Source organism: Pyrus communis, chromosome 14 (genome assembly GCF_041283825.1).
Source record: "Pyrus communis isolate YQ-2024b chromosome 14, ASM4128382v1, whole genome shotgun sequence".
Classification (NCBI taxonomy): domain Eukaryota; kingdom Viridiplantae; phylum Streptophyta; class Magnoliopsida; order Rosales; family Rosaceae; genus Pyrus; species Pyrus communis.
This window is the reverse complement of record NC_142578.1, coordinates 9,198,085-9,221,961: the sequence shown is the minus strand read 5'-3', so window position 1 is coordinate 9,221,961 and position 23,877 is coordinate 9,198,085. Positions and strand designations below refer to the sequence as shown.

The 23,877-nt window shown below is 38.8% G+C and overlaps 1 protein-coding gene across 1 annotated transcript; it reads right to left on the bottom strand.

The window, feature by feature from the left end:
* Positions 1–4,743: 4,743 nt before the first annotated feature.
* On the bottom strand, positions 4,744–5,550 carry LOC148691186 (putative RING-H2 finger protein ATL21A). The gene has a single exon (XM_088683933.1). The coding sequence runs from the start codon at positions 5,548–5,550 to the stop codon at positions 4,744–4,746; it is 807 nt and encodes a 268-aa protein (XP_088540059.1).
* Between the last annotated feature and the right edge of the window lie 18,327 nt (positions 5,551–23,877).

The window sequence follows — 23,877 nt, the reverse complement described above, 5'->3', positions numbered from 1 at the left end:
CACTGGTTGAGATTTCGCCGAAACCATTTATGTGGGTTTGGTCAATGGTCTTTATAGTCTTGGCTCGGCTATGACGACTTCTGATTGGCACCTACTACACAAGATTATTGGCCACTTAGTCTTATCGGCATCGGAGTCAAATGCTGGTTCGACATACACTGGATTCAAGAACTATAAGGTCATTTTCGGTTGAAAAATTGATTTTCAGGCACAACCAAGGATTCCTTTTTAGGATGTGATAAGCCGGGATGTACTCAGCTTTTCCTTTTTTCTTATCCTTCGGCAAATTGGTGCCCATCATGCCTATTGTTGCCGAATGGAAAAGATCAGCATCGACTAGCATCTGTGTCTTTTCTAGGAACTTTAGTTTGCCATTATCAATCCAGCTTTGAATAGCCTCATGGAACACGAAGCAGTTATTCGTCGTGTGTTTGTTTGAGTTGTGATACTTGTAGTATGTTTTCCCTTTTAAATCTTTGGCCTTAGGAATGTCTTGCCCTGGCCAAAGCTTAATGATCTTTGCAAGTAGTAGCTGGTTGAAGATAGCATCAGCCTTAGTGATATCAAAAGTATATACCCTTGATGTTTTGACAGTTGCTTGAACAATGGCCAAGTGTGTTTTGACATCTTTGGAACTAGCATAAGCCAGTGCCTTGCATACATAAGGGTTGTCGATCACTATCTCGGCTGTATCTATGATGACATATTGGGACTCGTCACCCCCAGCTGATGCATATCTTACCGTTGAGTTCTTATAGATTGTCTCACAAGTTAGAGTTTTCAAGATCTTTTCTTCTTTGAGTAGATAATCACATTGCTTAACGTGTTGAGCCAACTCATACATACCTCGAAAGTTTGCCCCAAAGAATTTCTTTTTGTATTCTACATCTAGGCCATTATGGGCAAGCCTAACAAATTCCACCTCGGGAATGAGTACTCAGCACCAGGAATTCCATTTGTGACTCATCAGATGAGTAGGTCATCCTAGCTAAAAAGGAGATTGACACTTCCATTCCTGGTTGGCAAAATTGCTTCTGTCATTTGGCCGAATTCGATCAAACTAGTGCTTGATTCACCGTATGTTTTCTCGAGATCGATTATCCTAGGCTAAGTGAGTTCTATCTCGACCGATATCGGCGACAACCTTTCTTCTCCCAAAGAAACATTCTTGATAAAACACTGCCTAGATTGATTGACTGACTCGTTCTCGTGAGCTTTGTTAACTAGAATTTCAAGCAACTTGTTATTCAAAGCATTGTTATCATGTACTACTTCAAGTACGTTTTTCATCCTCAGCTAAACATTTGCTCAAATTGCCAAGATTGTTTTTCCAATCATCGTCGGAGAAAAGATTTAGATGGTGGACCAGATGTCTCATCGTCGTCTGAATCCTCTACCAAACCTTCAATAAAACCATCTTTTGCAATCTTGGTTATCTTGGTGAAGACCATGGCATCATGATTTTGACTACCAAGATTAATTTCCTTATCTCGGCGTGGGGTGCTTGTGGCTTTAGGTGTCATAGCACTAGGAGGATCCTGCACCTGTGACAAGTTACTTTGTATTGAACTTTAAGCTATAAGTGCTAAACTGGTGGTCGACTTACCCATACTTGTTTTCGTTTTTATTGACCGTGTTTTAGTGGTGATGAACTTCGTAGCTTTAGCACTGGGTGTGCCAAAATGTTGACCCTAAAAACTACTTAGCCTACATGGCGTGCAGGCCGAGTAATTAATAAGCTAACTATGTCCTTTGGTTTAATGGGAGGCGTGCCAACTCATTGGCCAAGTTCGACCAGGAATTAAAATATGTTGATGTGGCATTAGGTGTGCTTCTGACTTCGTGATCTCGCAATTGTGGTCAAGGAAGGAACACATCTCGGCCTTCAGGTTCTAGAGCATGAAGACAAGACTGCTAGTTCTATGAAGTTCAATATCAAATTCGGTTTTCAGTGTGCCGAATATAGTAACCTGGTAACACCTCACTTCGCTTAAAAAGCTGATGAGATGACTTCTTCCAACAAGGACTCGAAAATCCTTGTTAACTAAGACTTGGATAAATAACTAGTCGGTCTCGAAGTAATGTTGTTTATCTAAACTGAAGGTTCTCCTCAGTTTGCTAATTATACGACTCTAGTGTTGTTTATCCAAACTGAAGATGTTGCCGATTGCCTCCACAGTGATGTTTATCCAAACTGAAGATGTGTTGGCAGGCAAAAAGAAATTAAAATCTCAAGATGTTTGAGAGGTTTGCGCAAGGCATTTGTGTGTTGAATTGGAGTGACTTTGAATGATGCACCCTCCTCTCTGTTTATAGTAGTGATCTCCCCAATAATCGAACTAGAATTTTACTCAGACTAGAGTTCTCAATCCTAATCTAATTTGGCCTCGACCAATCCTAACTCCTGTAGGATTCTGAACCAAGCTCTTTAGTCATTCAGATTCAACCCTTGAATTTTGGCATTTTTCTGATTCAAAAGTTTTTAGCTACCGAAGAATCCCTATTGTATTGGGATTCGACTGCTTTACCTTTATCTAGGTGGAAACAACATTCTGATAAGACTCAGCCAAACTCTACAAGGCTTGGCCCATGGCAGAGAATATTCTCGATATTCCTTATTGGACCGAGACCAATTCCAAGCTCGATCCAAAGTGTTGTTTTGGGCCCAAACAGAAATAAATAGGTAGTTCTATATATGTATGCAAATAGGACTAGATGATCTCTAATTTGATTGTTATTTTCTTTCAGAGATGACTAAATGATTGTATTAAAAAAAGTTATAAAAATGAGTTTAACAAAAGAAAGTTATAAACCAAAAACCAAAATTCATTTCAAGTTTTTTTATTAACTCTCCTCTCTTTCTTTTTAAATACAAGTGAATTACAACTTTAATTTACACTAGAGGAGAGCAGAAAGTTTGAACCCGAAATATAATGGGTAGAGCCCGAACCACCGGGAACAAATTCACCACTTGTTAATTTTCTATCACCATTAATTCTCTATAATTTCTCCTCCATCTTTTTCACCATATAATTTTCCCATTTCTCAGGCACAAAAACTAAAAATTAAAAGCCAAAAATAAAACGATCATCAAATAAACCTTTTAACTTAACGTAGTATACCGATCGATACATGGTAGCTGAAACACAAAATGACTTATGGTACTATTGTCTCTCCTGTGGATTTCGACAAAGCGGGCACGTTGCATTCAACTTAAGCCATTCATCTATACAATTAGCATGAAAGTAATGGTCGCAATCAGGTATGGTCCTTAATGTTTCCATGGACTGGTACTCACACAAGCATATTGGGCAAGTGTTGTCATTAGGCTTGGGCAATTCCAATCTCTCACTAAGTTGAGTTTTGGGATATGCTTCGATGGTCGGACTGTCAAGGCCGGTTGTGATTGCGGGAGGTAGCCGATTGGTTACGGTAGCTAATTCTACGATGGGCCGGTTGTGCCGACCACTGACCTCCATCATTCTGCCACAACAATGAAGTCCAAGCCAAATGCTTAACAAAAGCACAGGAATTACCACACCCATCATTATGCCGTGCTTTTTAGCTTTTGAGGGATCTGAAGAGACTCCAACTGCAACATATATTGAACTGCATTGGATTAGTTTTAGGGATAGTTTAGTTGTGGTCTTTGGTCCCTAACTGTTATAGACTCAAACCTTAGGCATTTTAGATTTTAAATTGAAGTCCCTCTCCAAATAAATGACATAATAATAAAAGAGGTGTAAAATATCAATAGACTTAAACCGTTATTTTGCTTTTATTTACACCACCAATTTAATTATTGAAATTTCCTTATGGATTTCAACCAAAAAAAATTGCTTATGGGTAGAATTCTTTTTATTTTTATAATATGAATACATTTATATAATAAAATTTGGGTACATTTTACATTTAAAAAATTGGTACGTTTATATAAAAATGTGGATACATTTCACATACAAACAATTGGTACATTTTATACAAAAAAATGGACACATTTTATATAGATTCAATGGGTACATTTTATATATAAAAAAATAAAATAAAATATAAAAAAAACAAGAGGTACATTTTATATAAATAAATAAATAAATAAATAAAACAATGGGTACATTTTAGATTTAAAAATAATAAATAGATTTTACATTAAAAAATGGGTAGATTTTACATAAAATGAATGGTACTTACAAAACAAAAAAATGGGTACATTTTGCATTTAACAAAGTGGTACATTTTTAAGTAAAAATGGGTATATTATAAATAAATCACAGGTACGAATAAAAGGTTAAAAAATTATGAGTACAAACAAAAGCTTAAAAAATATGGGCACAAAAAAAAAAAACAAAAAAACAAAAAAACAAAAAAAAGGTACAAATAAAAATTAAAAATAGAAATATATGATACAAATTTTAGCCATAAATATAAATATATCAAATTTAATGTTTGTAACACTAAATGAATATACTTAGAAATACAATTTAATTGAAAATAAATAAATTTAATTATCTTGACATGTAAATATTTTATTATTGAAATAATTAATGACATTATGAAAACTTAAGGACATTGATTAAAAATTCAAAATTGAATAAGGTCTTAATCAATGGAGTAGAAAAAATAGGGATGAGAACCTACGTTCTCCTTAGTTTTACTATCATCTAAATATCAGGTATATGTTTATGTTGCTGGGCTGTGGATATAATGGAACATTCAGGCAAGAATCAATGTTATTAATATCCAAATTCACTGATAAACGTATACAGAAACAACTATGCCAGGAAAAAAAAATCCTATATGCATCATACCGTAGCATCGGATTTGCAAACGTTTTCCTTTCTTTAACTCACAAACCTGACCTCCTGCTTCACAAGAACGACAATCAGGCACCTTCCATGTCAACTCGATGTCATGCTTATCCCAATCAAATAAACTCGGAGCCAAAGTTGTCGAAATCACAGAGCAAAGAGGCAATGGTATTGGATTGGCTGGCAAAAGCCAACTTGTACGTAAAGCAATGACCTTGTAGTACTCAGTGCTGAGGCAAGAGATGATTCCTGAAGGCAAGCTGCGTACTTCAGAGGAGGAACAGTTGAGGAACGTGTAGTTCACCAGGCTGCTGAAAGTAAAGTGGAAGAAGGGTGAATTTTCCACAAGACTGGTTTCATGGTGGAGAAAACGTTTAGGGAGACAGTTATCGGGGTCGCTGATCGACACCACTTGTATCATGTAGTTGATGGTTTGGACAGTGAAGTCCCCAAAAGATGGAAGAGTGAGAGTGGTTTGACTTCTGTTGTTACATGAGAGATCATACCCTGGATACCCACAATTAATTTTGGCTTGGTGGTTTGTTAGCTGGAAAGGGAAACGAACCAACGGGCCGCCATCAGGGCAGGTTGAGCCACCGCATGTGGTGCTAGCGCTATGAGGATGGAAGAGGAAGAACATGAAAAAGATCAAGAAGTTACAGATTTCTAAGGTAGCCATGTGATGAGTGAGCCATAGGATAGACGGGAAAACTATATCAATATTTTGGTCGTACGTAATGGCCATTGACCGACCTATGACTGACATAATATAAAGTCAATCGATAAGGCCAAATAATTATTTTCAATCAACTCTTTCACTGCATTGTTTAAATTTAAATAGCAATCATTGTAATATTTTAATTATCATGTCTTTATCTCCTACTAGATGTATATCATTTGCAGATTAAATAACAATCATATGAGATAAGAGAACTGCAACGAAAACCAAATTAAGAATACACAATAGACTACTCATGTTGCCCAAGGTGTACGGATACATCTTTCCTTAACCCTATAAACCTCTTCATAGCTCTAATTCAAGACGAAATGTACTTTTTCTTACACCTAGCGCCATAAATTATAAATCAAACCGACAACTTATGCAGTACATATATATTAAATTAAACGGCAAACACTTTGGAACTCGTAAGTTGACACAACTAACCAATTAGGAAGTTAATAAGATAGTAATCACTTTTTGATCTACTTCACAATGTAATCCCTGAACAATTCATTTTTAGCACTACAAAAAATTATCTTTTCCAGACGAAAGAAATTAGTCGGACAAAATGAGGTTTCGTCGCCTTAGGTTTTGCCCGCCCACAATCTGTCAGGGAAAGTTCGTCGTGCAAAATTCATTGCGCAAAATTTTATTCGACGAAAATAACAAACCGTCAGGAAAAATTACTTTGCCCGACTGATTTTTTGACAACAATTTCATCGAGCAAAAGTGCGTTGATTAACTTTGCTCGACGAACCTAACATGCCCAACCAAACTATTTCATTGGTCAAAGTTTTATTTTACGAAAAAAATTAAAAAAATATATTTACATCGACGATAATTTTGTTGGTAAGATTTATAAAGGAAACAAAAAATAGAAAACAAAAAATCTTGCCCGATGACAACTCTAAAAGTTGTCAAACAAGATTAGAGAACAGAAAGGGGTTAATTACACTAACACCAACTAAGGTGTTTTGAGTGTTCAGAAAACTCATTCATGCTTGAAACATTACACAACTAGTAGGAAAAACTGCTTGCGTGACGACATAAATTTCTTCACTTAAAGTGTGTTGGCGCGACGAAATGGGATATTCGTTGCGCAAATGTTGAAAACTTTGTGCGACGAAGGATTTTGTAGCACATTGTCTCCTGCTCGTTGGTGTCGTTGTTGCGGTACATGTAGTTTGTCCTTGGCTGACGAGTGGGTTGCTAGTCTATGCGTTGGGCGTTGATTGCTAGATGAACTTGGGTTTGAGTGTTTTTACTTCCTCCTGAATCTGCCTCTGTTCTGGCGATGGCAGCTCGGCTGCCTCCAGCGGTGGTCTATAGGTGTGTACTACTTTTCCCAGCAGCTTGATTGTCTGTGTCATAGCTCGTTACACACCGTTCATCTCTGGCTAGCAAGCCGGCTGCTCATAATTATGCAAGGTGTTGAGTGCCAATTAAATTTGAACATGAATGTAATCGAGTTTCTTTATGTTCCTTGTGTTGCCTATTCCATTGTAAGGTGAAGGAACTCCTTGCGAGCCATGTCGCGAGTGAACACTACGCCGGATTTGGGTTTTATATGTTAGAGCATTGACCAAACTGTGGACATGCACTTGCCTGCTAGCCTTTTTGAGAGTTGACACTTCTCAGCACATTAAGGTGGGAGAAGGTGTTTCTGCGAGGCTCATGAGAAAGTGCACGCTACATGAACGCCTAGTTCATGGCTGGTCGAGCTGCTTTTTGTGTCTTGGACATAGTATCGTCATCAGCTTTTGTCCTGCTTGTTAAAGTGCTCAAGGAATTGGTTTGCCAAGGTGGACTGCTGCGTGAAGGCGTTGGTCAAATCCGTACTCTACCGAGATTGTATCGAGCACAAAATTTGAGCTTGGGACGAGCCAAATCTGCATAAAAACATGTCAAAACCTTTAAAAAAAATGGTCGAATTCTCCAGGAATCCAGGCGCGGGAGAGCTGCGCCTGATGGGCTTCGTGCTGAATGGGCCTAGAAAGCCTGCTCCTGCATGTTGCCTCCACACGAGCTGCTGCGTTGTAGTTGTTGGGATGGGCCATCTTGGCTTTCCTTTGGGCCTGCATGCATGTGGCCTTCACATGGCAAGCTAGGCGCACGTTGAGCTTGCTCGTGGGCTACCTGCCCGTGGGCTTCTCCTAGTTGCTTAGCCAGCTCTGCTGCCTGTATGTGGGCTTGGGCTCGCTGGGCAGCTCGGCCTACAACGGCTACTGCAATGATCTGGGCATCCTCTGCTCTTGGTTTCCATGGGCCTCATGCCCTGGAGCTGCTTGGCTGATTGCTTCTATGCCTCGGCTTGGGCTGCTGCAACTGCAGTGGTCCTTGCCGGGAGTTGCTCAGCAATAGCAATGATGGCAGTCTGCGGTGGTGGGTACCGTTCTTGCTCTGTTTTCCGGTTCACCATGTGGGTAAAAGCCCTTATACGAGGTAGTACCGTTCGTCGTGGTTTTGCAATTTTCTACTGATGTAACCTTTCTTCATAGACTAATCAAACAATGTTCTAGGAAAAATTTCAACAACTTGAGCGTACAAGAAATTCAACGTAACAAAAATTTCCACAATAATTGCGAAAGCCGTCTTCGAGTATTTGAATCAAGCTCTTAATGAAAGCACCAATTTTTTGTAGCAAAAATCTGCAGTCTTCAGTCTTGATGAATTTATACCTATAAAACAATCATCACCCTTGATCAAAGACCAAAGCCTCACGCGCACATGAAGTTAGGGGAAGGAAGGGGAGGGGGTGCCAACAGATCTCCGATACCTAAATTAGTTTCTCCAAAATGATTGAGTGTTTAGGGCTTGTATGCATAGCAAAAAGCTTACCAAAGTTTGATAGATATGAAGGTATTTATAGGAAGAGGTAACTGGCCATAGTGAGCGAATCGCCCTACACATGACGGCATCCTAATTGTCAGGCCATCTCCAACCGAGGGCTGGCCAGAGGGCTCGTTTTAGCCCTCTGGCCCTCTAAGATATTAATATTTTAATGAACAATACAGGGTCGTATTTGCCATCATCTCCAACCGAGGGCCAAAGGGCCATAGGGCCAAATATAATTTATTATTTAAATTTAAAAAGTACAACTTAAATTCAAATCCAACAATTTAAATTTAAAAACTACAACGGTAATTGGCCCAAAAAACCAAAAAAATTAGAACTTAAATTTAAAGAATGGTTTAGGTATTTATAGGGAAAAAATTAGAATTTTTAAGAATTAAAAAAAAAAAAAAAAAATTGGCCCAAAAAACCAAAAAAACAAAAAAAAAAAATTGAATACAATGGCTAGTTAGCTAGCAGTTGGATTCAATTTTTTTTTTTAAGCATTCATATCGGTTATATCCAACAGGATTTTTTTAATTTCTGGCTAACCCCGAGCTGGTTGGCTGGCTGCATGCGACCAGCCCTTTGGCCCTTTAAGATTCCATGGGCTCCACGAGCCCTCTGGCCTAGCCCTCGGTTGGAGACGGTTTTCGGGCTATTTTCGGCCCTCTGACCCTCTGGGCCATTCGGTTGGAGATGGCCTCAAGGTGTTTCATCCATTGGATGAATGAGGAAGGCTTATTTACAAGATATTAATTAGGATATAATATCTTGGGATAATGATGGAAATATCCATGATTGACTGTAAAAAGGATTTCTTACTTGATGAAATTGATTTTCAATTGGGAACGTATTAAAGATAGGATTTAGTAATTAATCTTTATCTTTAATACCTTTGACTTTTCCATGCCACGAGTAGGGGAGTTTTGAGCAGTTGTAGTCAGCTGCTTGGACCTTCAGGGATGATGAGCTGCTCGTGGGAGTGTTTGAGAGCCCTTCCTATTTAATGAAGGCAATCTTGCCTTTCTTGAGATAAAATCTACATGTTGTCTTCTGGATTTTTGAGAAAAATTTTAGCTCCACAAACATTACATCCCCTGTCCTTTAAGGCACAAAGAACATGTATGCTACAAGCACATTTCAGATAAGCATTCCATAAACGGCTGCAACAAACTGCTGCTGCACCCGTGGTTTGAGCATGACAAAATGATAACTTTTTATCAGCATAGACATAAACATATGGATGAAAAACAATTAAGCTGAAAGTATACATTACAACATGAAAGAGAAGGGGAAAAAAAAGAAGGAAAAAAAAAAGAAAAATAAAAAAAAAGAAGGAAAACAAAATACTATAAAGCTAAAAGTAAGACCATATGCATCATACCATTTCCCTCCAATTGCACTGACTGTGTAATGGAGCAACAGTATTAAGCTGAGAAAAAAGACTTTGTATCCTTGCTTATCTGAGAAAGACGTCATTCAGAATTTCGAATCAACTCATCCTCCTTTTCAGCATCCTCACCAAATTAATTCTCATTAAATATTTCTAAAGGGTAATGTTAGGGGAACAAAATTTGCAAAATAAATAATATTTCACTAATAAGAATAAACACGTTATCAACGCTTAAGTAATAAATCAATTATCAACTTTCATGTTCTTTAGTTTTCAAAATTTTATCTACAAATTTAGTCTCCTAACATTACCCATTTCATACTAGGCCTACTATGAAATAATGCAGGTCATACAAATTGTGAGTTTATATTTACATTAACAGTTAACATGGAAATTGCTTAAAAACAATATAAGTCATCAATGACCACGTATTCGAGAAATTAAGGCAACTTCAGAGGCCTAAGGCACGAAGCTGCTGTTTTGAACATGGCGGAAACGTCAATCCAGCCGTGAAGCGGAGTGCGATTGTCGTAGTCGCGGGCATGCACGCCATACTCTCAAGATATATACAATAACACAAGCACATCTTTGCCCTCCTCATCATCACCAAAATGTATGCAGTTTGAGGAGAGTGCAGAGGAGGAGAGTGCAGAGCAAAAATGGCAGATATACATATATGTTTCATAAATGAGTGGTCCTCAAACCCGTTGTTTCCTAAGTTGTCTTTAATACATCTTACTTATGCAATTTTTTATGTTATAAACTAGGCGCGATAGTGCAGATATAAATTTTCCAACCCTAAATTAAAGAAGAATTTGCCCCAAATGAAAATTGCAACGATGTAACCCAAAAAGAAAATTGCAACAAATTCCTCTAATTCAAGAAATTCTTCATAACATCAAACACAAAGTACATTACACTATCCACTTAGATTCTCCTAATCAATTCTAATTATAATTACAATGTACAAAAATAAACCACAACAAGTGATCTAGTGGTACGGATGCAGACTATGGCTCCTAGTAAACAGAAAAGAAAAAAAAAATGGGAAGGTCCTGTGTTCAATGGTCTGAGCTGGTCTTGACTTTAGTCATGGACAAGGTGAAATTCCTCATAACCTCTCAGGCCCAAAAAGAATTAATAAACGTGGCTTGCCACCAATTATCTCATTTTCCTAAGGAAAAAATAAAAACAATGTACAAAAATAACAAAAGCCCAACTCAAAGATAATGGGAATTAACGAAATTAATGCAAGAAAATACAACCTTTTTCCAGACATTGCGTTGGGATTTTGGCAGAGTCGTCCTCAATTGTGCTGACAGAGGAAGAGTCGAAGACCTCAAAAGGAAGGAGTAGCATGTCGATCCAGCCGTGGTTTGGTACATGATCGACAACGTCGATTCAGCAGTTGAGCTAGGCAGTGGCTATCGTAGTTGTGGTGGTAGTCGAACGGTGGTGGTGTTCTAGGATGTAACAACAACGCAGGACTGGTGGTGGTGGCTTGTGATCGGTCTACAAACTCCCACATCACCCACCCCTCCTCATTTTCCCATCATCTTTCTTCCTCCCCCTTTTTTTCTTGAATTAACCCAACAACAATATTATACAGGTCCTAAAGACCCAGTTTTAGTCATGAACTTTGTGGAACCAAAAATAATCAGGGAAATTATAGAGGTGATATGTGGACTTTTAGGTAAAAAAGATAAAATTACTCTCGGGGCACACCAGGATTCCCACACGGATACAACGGACAATAACGGCTCAATTAAGGAAGAGTCATAAGTGCTCAAAATGATATTTATTCAAATCACTCTAATCACTCATCATCAAATCCTTATTCAAAAGGTAAGTCCCAAATCCTATTTAATTTGGGATTAATTACCATGTTAATTGCAAGCTATTATTTCACATACTATCTTGCAATTATTCTCCAATTACACCATGTATGGCCGGCTACTATTATCCAAATAGGGCTGGCCACTCTCTTATAAATACCCCACTTATCCTACTAAAATACTAAGCTATTTGCTACCCACAAACTCCATAATACATTTTTTTCATAATTCTAACTTTGGCATCGAAGATTCTTTGGCCAAAGCCCCCCTCCCCCCAAACTCATCATGGGTGCGTAAGGCTTTAGGTCTTAATCTTAGGTGTTATTATTGTGCAGTGCATTTTTGTCAAATGAGAAGATGGCGGAAATTTGCATCCACAAGCTTGGCTGATTTCAGTTCGCACACAAAATCTGCACCTTAGACACACCCATCAAGCTTGTACAATTGCAACTAAACACCTTGCAATGGATCAAAGAAACTTGGAACCAACGTTGTTGCAATCTGTTTGGGCCCAAAATAATATTATTGGGTCGAGCTTAGCTTTGTGCTCTTCCAAAAATACTATGGGCCGTCCAGCTGTCATAAGGCACCCAATTAGGTTGAACGAGTCCTATTGCAAGAAGGATTGATTTGGATAAGAGCGAAGAAGTCGAGTCCTGGTGCGACAAAAGGGGTTTCAAAGTTGGAAATGCTGAGAAGTCGGGAGTGAATCTGATTCATTATAGAAGCTTGGTTCGAAAACCTATTGGAACTAGGATTGGCTGAATCCTAATCAAAATAGATTTGAGTTATAGTTCGGATACATTTCAGGTTCGCCCAGGAGTAGGTTTGCTGCTATATAAAGAGGGGAGTGCATCATTCAAGCCTTCCAATTCAACACAAACTGCCATGCGTAAACCTCTCAACAACCTTGAGATTTTTTTTGTTTTCTTTTTTCGCCAACACATCTTCAATTTGGATAAACAGCACTATGAAAGCTATCGGTGACATCTTCAATTTGGATAAACAGCACTGTTGCCGTAGAATCAACCGATCGCAGAACACCTTTAGTTTGGATAAACAGCACTATGTCGAGGCCGACTGGTTATTTATCCAAGTCTCGATTGAGAAGGATTTTTGAATCATTGTTAGCAGAGGTCATCTTATTAGCCTTCTCGGTAAAGTAAGGTGTTACAGGTTACTACATTCGACACATTGAAAGCCGAATTTGATATTGAACTTCGCAAAACTAGCAACCTTGTCTTCAGCAGCTCTCCCAACTCCACATTAACCCGAAGGTCGAGAAATGTCCATTCCTCGGTCACAATCACAAGATCAAGAAGTCAACAACGCTCCCAACGCCACAGCAACATATTTTACTCCCCAGCCGAACTCGGCCGACGAGTTGACACACCTCGCACATAACCAAAGGACGTAGTTAGTTTATTAATTACTCGGCCTGCACGCCATGTAAGCTTGGTAGTTTTTAGGGTCAACATTTTGGCACGCCCAGTGGGACACATTGCTGAAGCTACGAAGTTTATGACCATTGAGACACGGTCAGTAAAAAAGAAAATAGGGATGGGTAAATCAACGACTAACTTTCCGCCTATAGTCCAAAACCCAGATCATGATGGTCTGTCACAAGCACAGAATCATCCTGCTGCCATCATACCCGATGCCACGAGTGTGACAAGCTAAGAATGGGAAGTTAGTCTCGGCAGACAGGTTCGTGATGCGGAGATCACCACCAGAGCGACAAAAGCAATTTTTATTGAAGGAATAATCGAAGATTGCGATAAGGATGGTGGTGAAGGTTCTGATCCGCCAACCAGATCTTTTCTTCGGAGAAGACTCGAAGAGCAATCTCAGATTTTCAGTCAAGAAGTAAGAAGCATACTTGAAGTAATATGCAGCAATGGTAAGGCACACAACAAAATGCTTGAATTATTGGTTAGTAAAGTTTACGATGACGGACCTACCGATCATTCCCAGCAACTTCCACCTAAGGGTAATCCGGTATCAACGCTACAGGCCGAAACAGGATCTGCTCAGCTTAAAATGATCGATTTGGAAAAAAAAAATGAAGATCAAGTAGTAGATCAGACGGATCTGATCAGAGATGAAAGGCAAAACGTATTGTAAGTACCACAACTCGAATAAGTATACCACAAACAACTGCATCATGTTCCGTGATGCTATTCAAAGCTGGATTGATAAAGGCAAGCTAAAATTTCCTGAAGAACAAATGATTATCGACTTAATCCCTTCCCTTTAGCGACAGTTGGTATGGTAGATGCTCATTTGCTCATAAGCAAAAGGAAAAGGAAAATCGAGTTTGTTCTAATACAACATGTCCTAAAGCAGAATTCTCGCCCGCGACTCAAGCTTGATCTATTTTCAAACGAACTACCTACAGAGGTGTTGGGATCGGCCATAGTCGAATCTATGTCAGACTCCAGTGCAGAAGAAACTGATAGACTGATGCTTTTGTGCAGCCATTATAAAACACACGTCGTCCTAACTGAACCAAATGAGACACCAATTTAGGCTCCAACACCATGACAACCTTCCAGGGCCGCAACAACACCTCCAAAGTTACTCGGCGTAGGCCAGAACCAGAAGGTGTTCGATAGGCTCGACCCTCAAATACGAATGGACGACCCAACTTCAACTAGACGACGTCTTGATTTCGATGCGCCATTTTATAATAAGGATTATTACTCGCATAACTCCAGTAGCTTGAGTTCATCGGCGAATAAAAAAACCTTCAAGCCACCTGAGCCATGAGACCAACGTTGGTATAGTTACAATTCTCCTACTAGCATGTATACTGCATTATCCAAATCTCAGAAACGTCGACGCCAATGGATAGACTGTATGGCTCGACGACATATGACACATGCTACTTCGGCTACCAAATGGCAGCTGAAAGAAGCTATAGGAAGTGGAGACAACCGACAACCCCTGGCAATCATGGCTGAATTACTTCAAGGGAAAAAGGTAATTGATCTCAACTTTGAAACCACCATTGAAAAATCCAAGAAGCACATCAAACTCCTCATTTGGCCCGGGGAAATGGAGGCCTGTTTTAAGCATTTCAAAAAAGAAGCGGAAAACAAGCTTCCCTCACTACCCGAGTAAAAGTCATTAATAAGAGTCTGACGGAATTTGCACCCTCCATTTCTAGAAGAATCCTTAGAGTACATGCGAGAATTTCACAAGAAACATTATGCCAATGACGTGTATGGCCTACCCAAAAGTGTGACAATAAGCCCTCGACCTGGCCCTAACTTGCCCTGATGTTATACAGATTATCCAAAAAACCACTGATCCAGCAATGAAGGCCAGGTTCCAGCACATATGTGAAGCTCGGGTCCTCGGCTTCGAGGTTGACCCGTACACAGACATAGACACCGCTGAGCTCCCTTTTTCTTTTGAAGACCTTCAGTATTTACAACATTATTTCGAAGTCTTTTTAGTTGTATCTTTCTTCGACCTTATGGTCGATAAACACGATCGTGTGGTGTGTTTAGATGCCTACTTAGACACAATGGATGCCTGAATCACCTATGAAGAACGAGCCCGTAAAGCACTGTAGGGACAAAATCAAACCTCAACAACGAACAAGCTTAAAGATGACAACCAGAACAAAACAGGTTTAGTCGACATACCACGAGAGTCGGTACCCGATGAGGCGAAAGATATTTTTAGGTCAAAGATACTCCAAAGCATGATACCGCACTCGATAACTCGGAAGACGACAACCAAAACCCGATGAGCCCTTCAGTTCTCGAAAATATGGAAATCAACATGGTCCATGTCTTACCTGCTGAATTTCAAATGACCACACACCAACCAAATTTCTTGGACGAGGACGTGGTTGCCGAGGAAGTAATACAAGTCAATTTCATTGCCACCAAGGAAGATGGGTAAGCCAGTAAAGATGACAAACTTAAAGCAGATCTGGTCATATTGTTTCCCCGCTCTTCTTCAGTTAATCTTCAATATTTGAAGTTAATCTTCAACATTTGAAGCCATTGTATGTCACGGCTCACATTGAATGCTATCTTATCTCCAAACTCTTCATCGATTGTGGGGCTATGGTCAATATCATACACGTATCCGTCATGAAAGCACTACGACGATCTAATGATGAACTCATTCCATCAGGAATAAACATGAATAGCTTTTTCGACGACAAGACCCAGACCAAATGAGTGCTTCCTTTAGAGGTAAACGTTACAGATCGTAATCACATGACCATATTCTTTATTGTCGACTTCAAGATCGAGTATAATACATTACTCAGTCGGGATTGGATCCATCAAACAAATTGCATTCCCTCTTCATTATATCAGGTTCTCATCTTTTGGGACGACAAATCAATTGTGGTTCATCCGGCCGACAATCAGCCGTTTGAAACCAATATGATTCAGGCACAGTATTACGATGATCACGTCAACTACATTACCCTACAGGGTTTGAACGATGAAGGATGGCCAACTCGAATTTTGGTACAGAAAGCAATCGAGGTAGGCTTCGAGATTGTCCATCAGGATTTGGCGAGACTTGGGTTAGCCGATATGATCCCAGACACTGATGTCTAAAGACAGCCAGGATAGACGTTGGGCTGTGGTTTCATCTACCATGGAACGATTGTTGGCTCATTGGTATACTATTTCCAAGCAACCAAATTCGGGCGTAAACTTAGTCGAATTTTTGGCAGAATGAGACAACGACTGATAGGAGCATATTCATGCGACTTAAATGGCTTGTTCTCGTGCATTTACGTTATGTTTCTCTAGTTATTTTAGTCCTTTATGCTTCTTTTGTGTGTTTTCAGGTTCTAAGGGCAAGGTATGCAAAAGAATGCCTTTTGGAGCTTTTTGGAGCAAATTAGAGATTGGAATGGATATCATATGCTTGGAGCCAAGAGGATGGACGAAATTAAAGACTTGAAGTAGGAAAGTTAAATCCTAAAAGACCTCATGTTTAAGCATCATTGAAGACTCCTACGCATTTTAGAACACAAAAACAACATTCCTTGCAACCTTAGGACATTGTCGTGTGTTTCCTTGTGTCCCCCTTCCTTGCCATGCAAGGAAGGGCTTTGTTCCCTATTTTAAACACTTAAAGCATTCACTTATCATATCATTCACTTATCACTCACCACATATCATTCATTCTCTAGCCGTGAGTTTCTCTCCATTTTCTGCACCATTTTCTCCACCACTCCTCACCTATTTCCATAATTCCTTTTCCATTCCACACTTCCATCCCCCAAACCAATTATCCCTAGACCTTATGCTACAATAAAGAGGAAGAGAAGAGGGCCTAAACGTTCGTACAATTCAAGTTTGCGTTGTTGGAATGTTTAGGCGTTTCTTTGATTTCAATGTTTAATTTCAATTCTCTTTGTTTTGTATGAGGAACTAAACCCCCCTTTAGCTAGGGGGGGGATTCGAAATATATGTTTATGCTTGCATTTTGATTTGATTACTTCTAATTGCGTTTCATAAGTTGTGGATTCAATTTGTTTAACCGTTTGATTGATAACTTATTTATGTATGTTTATTAAGAATGCGCGCTTAATTTTCATGCATGAATATGACGCTAGAATATAAGTGAGTTTCACCTAATCGTTATGAACTTATATTCACAAGTAGTGGAGGTTGCTTATAAACAATCGTGTTAAACGAATTCTTGGCATAAGTTTCATGCAATCATAGTAACGAATGCCTCGTCAACACTTATAGTTTTCATGATGCTTAATGATTCTTGCTTGTTTCTCTATTATGCAATTCATGTAGGGAACTTGTGAGGAATGCTTTGGGTTGTCGTATGCAATCATCCAATTCATTAACTTAAGGAAAACTTGACGGTTAATTTAAGCGGACCTAATTAACCCGGGGTGTTGAGAATTCATGGTTTATTGAAATGCAATTGGAAACCATTTTATTATGCAAGTGTAACATGTATGGAGATGAACCCCTTAGCAAGCCATACCATCCATTCATTTCCGTCAATTTCATATTTACAATTTGTTTTCTTTACAATCTATCCATTTTAGTTTAAATTCGTCCAAAATCAATCCCCCCATATTTCGTTTAAGTCTTAGTCTTAATCTTTCTTATTTTTAGTTTTGCATTCTTTGAGTCTAAGTTAGTATTTCATATTGTTATTTTACGTTTTTGAGTCAGTTTCCAAGAGATTTGCAATCCCTCCTAATCCCCGGTCCAGAACGATCCCTACTTATACTTATACTACAAATCGACAAAAAGAGGGTTTAATTTGAGTGTCAAGTAAATCTCGCATCAACGACCCAGTACTTTCACTAGACAAAGTTCAGGCTACACCAGCTGAGCTCGAGGATAGTTAACCTTAAATCAAATATCCTTTAGAGGAAATAAATGTTGGAACTACCGAAGACCCACAACCTTTGTTCGTTAGTGCTTTGTTACCCTAACATGTAAAAACCAAGATTTGTAATTTGCTCAGAGAATTTAAAGATTGTTTTGCTTGGAGCTACTATGAGATGCCTGGTTTAGATCGAAAACTAGTCGAACATGAATTACATATCAAACCTGGGTGTAAACCATTCCGCCAACCACCTCGACGTTTCTCAACCGAAGTACAACTTGGCATAAAAGACAAACTTGTTCCACTTTTAAAAGTTGGGTTTATTCGAATAGCTCGATACGTCGAATGGTTGACAAACATCTTCCCAGTTTTAAAGAAAAATGGTGTTTTGCGTGTCTGTATTGATTTTTGAAATTTGAACCTGGAAACTCCTAAAGATGAATATCCAATGCCAATTTCAGATTTGTTAATCGACGCAGCAGCAAACCACGAGATCTTATCCTTTATGGATGGACATGCTGGTTATAACCAGATTTTCATCGCTGAAGCTAATGTCCATAAGATCGTTTTTCGTTGCCCGAGGGCACTTAGCATATACAAATGGGTTGCATGTCATTCGGCCTCAAGAATGTCGGTGTCACATACCAATGAGTCATGAATACTATTTTCCATGATTTGATTGGTACCACCGTCGAAGTCTACATTGACGATGTTATAATCAAATCCGAACGTCGGCAAACATATTTGGATGACCTTCATCAGGCTTTCCTACGTATGCGCCAGCACAACCTTGAAATTAATCTCGCCAAATGTGCTTTCGGCGTATCAGCCGGCAAATTTTTAGGATTCCTTGTACATCATCGTGTGATGTGAAAATTAACTTGACACAAATTAAACCCTATTTGTGACAATTGTAGTATATATGCAAGTAGGGATCGTTCTAGACCGGGGATTAACTAGGGATGCTAATCAACACAATTAAGACTAAAAAATACTAAACTAGACTCTATAGACTCAAAACTAACTTAGAACACTTAAAACAATAAAAAAAAGACTCAATTTTAGACCTAACAAGTGATTTTCACAAAAATAAAACTTAACTTGACTCAAAAGACTAAAAGAAAACAGATTTTGACTCAAATAACAAGACTAAATGAAAGGGGGATTGTTTTTGACGAATTTAAAACTTAAAACAGAAACTTTGCATAAAACACTTTGTAAAAACGAATTTGGGTGAATTAAATGGGTGAAAGGCTAGTTAGAGGGTCATTCTCCACACATGACATATGCATATAAACCAATTTCCCGTTATTATTCCTTTAGACTATGAATGACAATGCCCCAAATTAACCATAAAAAGCATAAATTAACTTTTAGATTTTCCTTAATTCATTGAATTGGATGGGATACGCATCACAACCAAATTATCCTTATCAAGTTCCCTAGCTATGAAAAGCATGATAGAAAATCATATCAAAGGTCATTAAGTTCTTTGAAAACCATAAGCATTGACAAGGCATTCGTAACTATGAAAAGCGTGATACTCATACCAAGGATTTACTTAACACAATCATGATTAGTGACTTCCACTACTTGTAAATATAAGTTCATAACGATTAGGTGAAATTCCCTTATACTCTAGCATCAAGTTCATGCATGCAAATTAAGTGTCGACCCTTAACCAACATACATAAACAAGTTTTAATAACTCAGAGAAGCAAATCACATTCAAGACTTAAGAAACAATAACTGGATGTCATCAATTCATATAAAACATATAATCATGGCTTCGAATTCACCTCCAACTATAAAGAAATTAGTTCCACATGTTCATCATAATTGAAAACCAAATTAACATAAACATCGAACTAAAACTAAGGATAGAAAGAACCAAGAAACGCTCCACACTCCAATGGCATGCACGGCACTCTCTTGGATGGCAGATTGCATAAGTCCTCTTCTCCTTCCTTCCTTGCTTGCGGCACTAGGGTGATATGGTGTGAATTATGGTGTTTGATGGCTGAATGTATGAATGAATGAATGAGTGAATAGATGATTGGATGGTGTGGCAAACACTTGTATTTATAAGGCTAGGGAATACACAATTTCTAAAAGGAAAAGGATTGCAAGTTCTAGAGCTTCTAGAAGAGGGAGATGCGCCACCTTTGTAGGAATTCTAGAAACAATGCGTTTTGTGGCAGAAATTGGACTTCATAAAGGGTGCGGCACCTAATTAGAAACGAATAGGGTGTTTTAGAAAGAGTATTTAGGGCAGATTTATGTTCCTAAAGGGACAAGAACACATGGCATAAGTGTAGGAGAGGGATTACAACTTCTAAACCTCCAAGGAATGGCATATATGCAGCACATAAGGGAGTAGGCTTCTAGAATCTGAGTTATGTGTTTAAATGTACAACTAATCCCTTCTAAATAGCTAGAATTAAGGCACAAACTAATTTGGATAAGATAAGATAGGATAATGCTAGAGTTAGGAAAGGATAAGGTTGGTTAGGATATGATAAGATAAGGTTGGATAATGTTCCTTATTTCTTGCTCTTTCCTTATCTTCTTTGTATTTGAACTCCTTTCTCCAGATTTGTTGCATTTCCTAGCCTCTCTTGACTTCAATTTCGTCCATCCACCTTGCTCCACTCATAAGTCATCCAATTGGTGCCCAAAACTGCTCCAAATGGCTCCAAAATGCACTTTCTTGCTACTTTTGCCATTAGGACCTACAAACATACGAAAAATAGCTTAAAAGACTATAATAAGTAGTAATTAACTAACTAAATGCAAGGAAACAACATAACTAAGTAGCCTAAATATGCTCTTATCATCATGGAATTGAGGTCGATGAAAATAAGGCTTGAACAATCATCAATGCTCCACCCCGATGACTAAAAAACAACTACAGTCGTTGCTCAGCAAGATTAACTTTCTCCGTCGATTTATTTCCAATTCAGCAAGAAAAATGAAAGCCTTCTCCACGCTCTTGAAACTTAAGGATTCTGACATCTTCGAATAGCTTGCAGAACACCAAGAGGCGTCTGCACATATCAAGGTCTCCCTCACAACTCCACCCATCTTGGTCCCACCATGACGTGGCCGACCTCTTAAGTTGTACATCTCAGCGGCCGAAGAATCCATCGGATGCCTTCTTGCATAAGACAATAATGTTCGGCGAGAATAGGCCATTTTTTATCTTAGCCTAAATCTCAACCCACTAGAGATTAATTATTCTACCGTCGAGAAGCTCTGTCTAGCCTTATTTTTCACTGCATCAAAACTCAGGCATTACGTGCTCCCGTCGGTCACTCAAGTCATCGCCCAAACCGATGTCATTCGTTACATGCTCACTCGGCCGATAGTAAAAGGCCGAATTGGAAAGTGGGCAATGGCACTGTCATAATTCAGTTTGCAATAAGTGCCCTAGAAAGCTGTCAAAGGCCAAGCGTTGGCCGATTTCCTAGCCCAACATCCCTCACCATATGGTTTTGGGGGCAATGACGTTGAAATTGGCATGGTGGAAACACGTGATAATTACTGGACGATGTACTTTAATGGCTCTAGTACTTCAGTCTCGGTTGGCATTAAGATCATTATTCATTCCCCAAATCACAGTCGCTGGTACTTTTATCTCAAGCTCGATTTCGATTGTACTAATAATCAGGTCAAATACGAAGCCCTTATCATCGGCCTTGGCATCCTACACGATTTGCAGGTAACTCATGTCCTTATTCTCAGTGATTCTGAACTTGTGATTAACTAACTTAATGGGACTTTTCATTGCATGAGTTGCAATTCGGCGTCCTATCACATGGTTGCCAGCTATTTGGCTGAGTTTTTCAACGGCGTTACTTTCAAACACCTTTCACAACTTTGAAACACTGACTCAGACGAATTAGCTCAAATAGGCTCCGGAGCGCAAATCCTGAGGGCAAACTAGGCCAAGAAACACCTGTGTTACGAAGAGCATACCCAGCCTTGGTTAATCAGTAAATTCTCCAACATGATCGTGTGATCCATACACAAGTCATGTCCTTACCTTCATTGTTAGAGCGGAAAGACCCTGTAGAGGTCTGCGCAGTCAAGGCAATGCCAGACGACTGAAAAAGGTCAATTATGTGGTATCTTGATAACCCCAGTGACAAACATAACCACAAGACAATGGTCCATGCCACAAATTATGTGTTGTATTAGTGCGAATTATACCAAAAAGGTAAGGATGGTTTATTGTTATTATGCCTCGGCCCGCGAGAGGCTGCCCAAGCAATTGTAGAAATACATGAAGGAATTTGTGGGGCTCATCAATTAGGGTGATAGGAGCATATTCATGCGACTTAAATGGCTTGTTCTCGTGCATTTACGTTATGTTTCTCTCGTTATTTTAGTCCTTTATGCTTCTTTTGTGTGTTTTCAGGTTCTAAGGGCCTAGGGAGCAAGAAAGTGCATTTTGAGGCCATTTGGAGCATTTTTGGGCATGGATTGGATAGCTTATCCATGGAGCCAAGAGGATGGACGAATTTGAAAGCCTTGTATGCACTTGAAGACACAACACATTATGCCATACAAACCAACCTATTTTAGGCCCATTCTATGTACTTAAACCCTAGCCCTTTAAACTAGTTCATTTATCACTTATCAAACCATTCACTTATCACTCACCACATATCATTCATTTATCAATTATCAAACCATTCACTTATCACTTCCATTCACTTATCACTCACCACATATCATTCATTTATCACTTAACATATCATACACTTATCATAATCATTCACTTATCACTTATCACTTATCATAATCATTCACTTATTCTTTCATCATTCAACCACCAATTCAACACATGCATCTTCAAACATATCAACCCTACAAGCACATGCTCCCCCTAATCCCTTGCCGTGCCTTCCTCAACCATTTCAACCACATTCTTCCACTTTGTCTCTCATCATTTCAGCCACATTTCTAACTCACATGCATCACATTCATTTCCAAATAACAATCACTTCAAATGCCATGCATTCACATGCATTTACACCACCAAAAACCCCTTTGCCGTGAGTTCCCTACCTTTTCAGCATTCCATTTCATCATTTCACCAACAATTCAGCCACATTCCACATGCATAACCAACCTAGTGTCACTCCCATTCATTCCCTTTAATTATTTAGCCATTATCATACATTTATTCTCCCATAAACAACCCAACAATGCCGTGAGTTCCCACTCCCATTTCCAGCTTTCCATAACTTTTCCTAGTTGTTTTATTACATACATTCCCCCTTCATTATTCCAAACACATGCACCCATAATCATTCATCCCCTCCTAGCTGCAATATTCCCTCTTTTGTTCCCCCATTTCACCTATAAATAAGCATCCAACACTCCTCAAAATTCACTCACTCTTCCATACACATTTTCAGTTACAAACACTTCCATCTTCTCCCTAGCCGTGAGTCTCTTCATTTTCTGCATATTTTCTCTTCATTCTTCCATCTCCAACCACTCCCTACTCCATTCCACATACACCTAAAGCCCTTAAGCTCACCTTAGACCTTGTGCTACAACAACGAGGAAGAAAAGAGTGCTTAAACGTTCATACAATTCAAGTTTGAGTTGTTGGAATGTTTAGGTGTTTCTTTGATTTCAAAGTTTAAATTTAATTCTCTTTGTTTTGTACGTATGAGAAGGGAAGAGAAGAGTGCCTAAACGTTCATACAATTCACGTTTGAGTTGTTGGAATGTTTAGGTGTTTCTTTGATTTCAAAGTTATGAGGAACTAAACCCCCTTTAGCTAGGGGGTGATTCGAAACTATGTTTATATTTGCAATTTGAATTGATTACGTTTGGTTGGAATTTCATAAGTTGTGGATTCAATTCGTTTAACTGTTTGATTGATAACTTATTTATGTATGTTCATTGAGATTGCAAGCTTAATTTTCA